General features: G+C 55.8%; 1 protein-coding gene across 1 annotated transcript in view; it reads right to left on the reverse strand.

The window, feature by feature from the left end:
- Window positions 1-1,177, reverse strand: part of TRABD2A (TraB domain containing 2A) — a 69,396-nt gene that overhangs the window by 7,141 nt on the left and 61,078 nt on the right. The window contains exon 5 of the mRNA XM_019623747.1: window positions 912-1,002. Coding sequence (XP_019479292.1) covers window positions 912-1,002 — 91 coding nt within the window. The remainder of the gene's footprint in view (window positions 1-911; window positions 1,003-1,177) is intronic.

A 1,177-nucleotide genomic window follows, 5' to 3' on the forward strand; every position in this document is an offset into this window, starting at 1 on the left:
ATGTGAGGACAGTGAGAAGGCGGCCACCTGCAAACCAAGGAGCGAGGCTTCGGGAGAAACCAACCCTGCCAACACCTTGATCTTGGACTTCTGGCCTCCAGAACTATGAGAAATAAACTTCTGTTGTTTAAGCTACCTAGCCTGTGATATTTTGTTACGGCAGCCCTAGCAAACTAATATAGAAAGAGAGGGAAGGACCACCTTGTGCCCACTAGGACAGAAAATGGGGTGGGGGACTAGTAGGGAGGCCAGTCAGTGTCAGCGGCATTGCTAGGGCGGTGGTGGGACGGGGACATCCTGAGTTCTTTACAGAAGTGTGCACAGGACCGGGGCGGGGGGTAGGGGGGAGAGTGGCTCTGCATAAAACCAAGAAATAAACAGACTTAGAGGGAGGAAACAGCTCAGAGAAAGGAAAGGGGCTTTGCTCTTGCTCCGAGTTGGGTCTGACAGGCACTCCCTGTGCCTCCAGCCCCTCCGACCACGTGTTATGATTGATTCTACCACCTGGCTCCCTAAAAAGTCCTAAAAGCCCAGATAAAAGGACACTGAGCATGAAGCCTCGTCACCCCTCCAGGGGCCACCAGGACCATGGAGCAACCTTCCCGTCACCTTCTTTCCTGCCCTAAGCACTGCTGAGGAAAAGGCCAGTGTGGTCTCTGTTACCCCCGGTGCCCAGAAGCCAGCCCGTGCCAGACAAAGCTCCAGTCACAGGGGGACACCAGCTGAGCCGGGTGCCAAATGTCCATTCAGTGATCATTTCTCCCAGCCCAGTGGGTCATGCCGTGGGGGGCGCTCTGGAGCCCCTCAGGATACACCCCACCCTGGCACCCAGGTAGCCCTGTGGGGGTCTCACCAAGCCCCCCGCACCTCCCAGTGGCTTCCCACCCAGCACAGAAACACAGTAAGGTTACTTGTTGATGGGTCGTCCAGCAGGGGCGTGTTCTACCTCATAACCTTCGCGCCGCAAAACATCCAGCACTGTGTTGTTGCCCATGAAATGACCTGCAGTAAGAAAAATAATCAGAAATGCGACAGCTCTCCTGACCACCAAACATATCCCTCAACACACACCCTCCGGAACAACGAAAAAGCCCTGCCAACCCCCCTGCCCTGTGTACAGTTCCAGGAAGCTTCTGCAATCAGGCCTCCCGAGACCCCCGCAGGCAGGCAGACAGAA

The sequence above is a fragment of the Hipposideros armiger genome, unplaced genomic scaffold, assembly GCF_001890085.2.
Source record: "Hipposideros armiger isolate ML-2016 unplaced genomic scaffold, ASM189008v1 scaffold_561, whole genome shotgun sequence".
Lineage (NCBI taxonomy): Eukaryota > Metazoa > Chordata > Mammalia > Chiroptera > Hipposideridae > Hipposideros > Hipposideros armiger.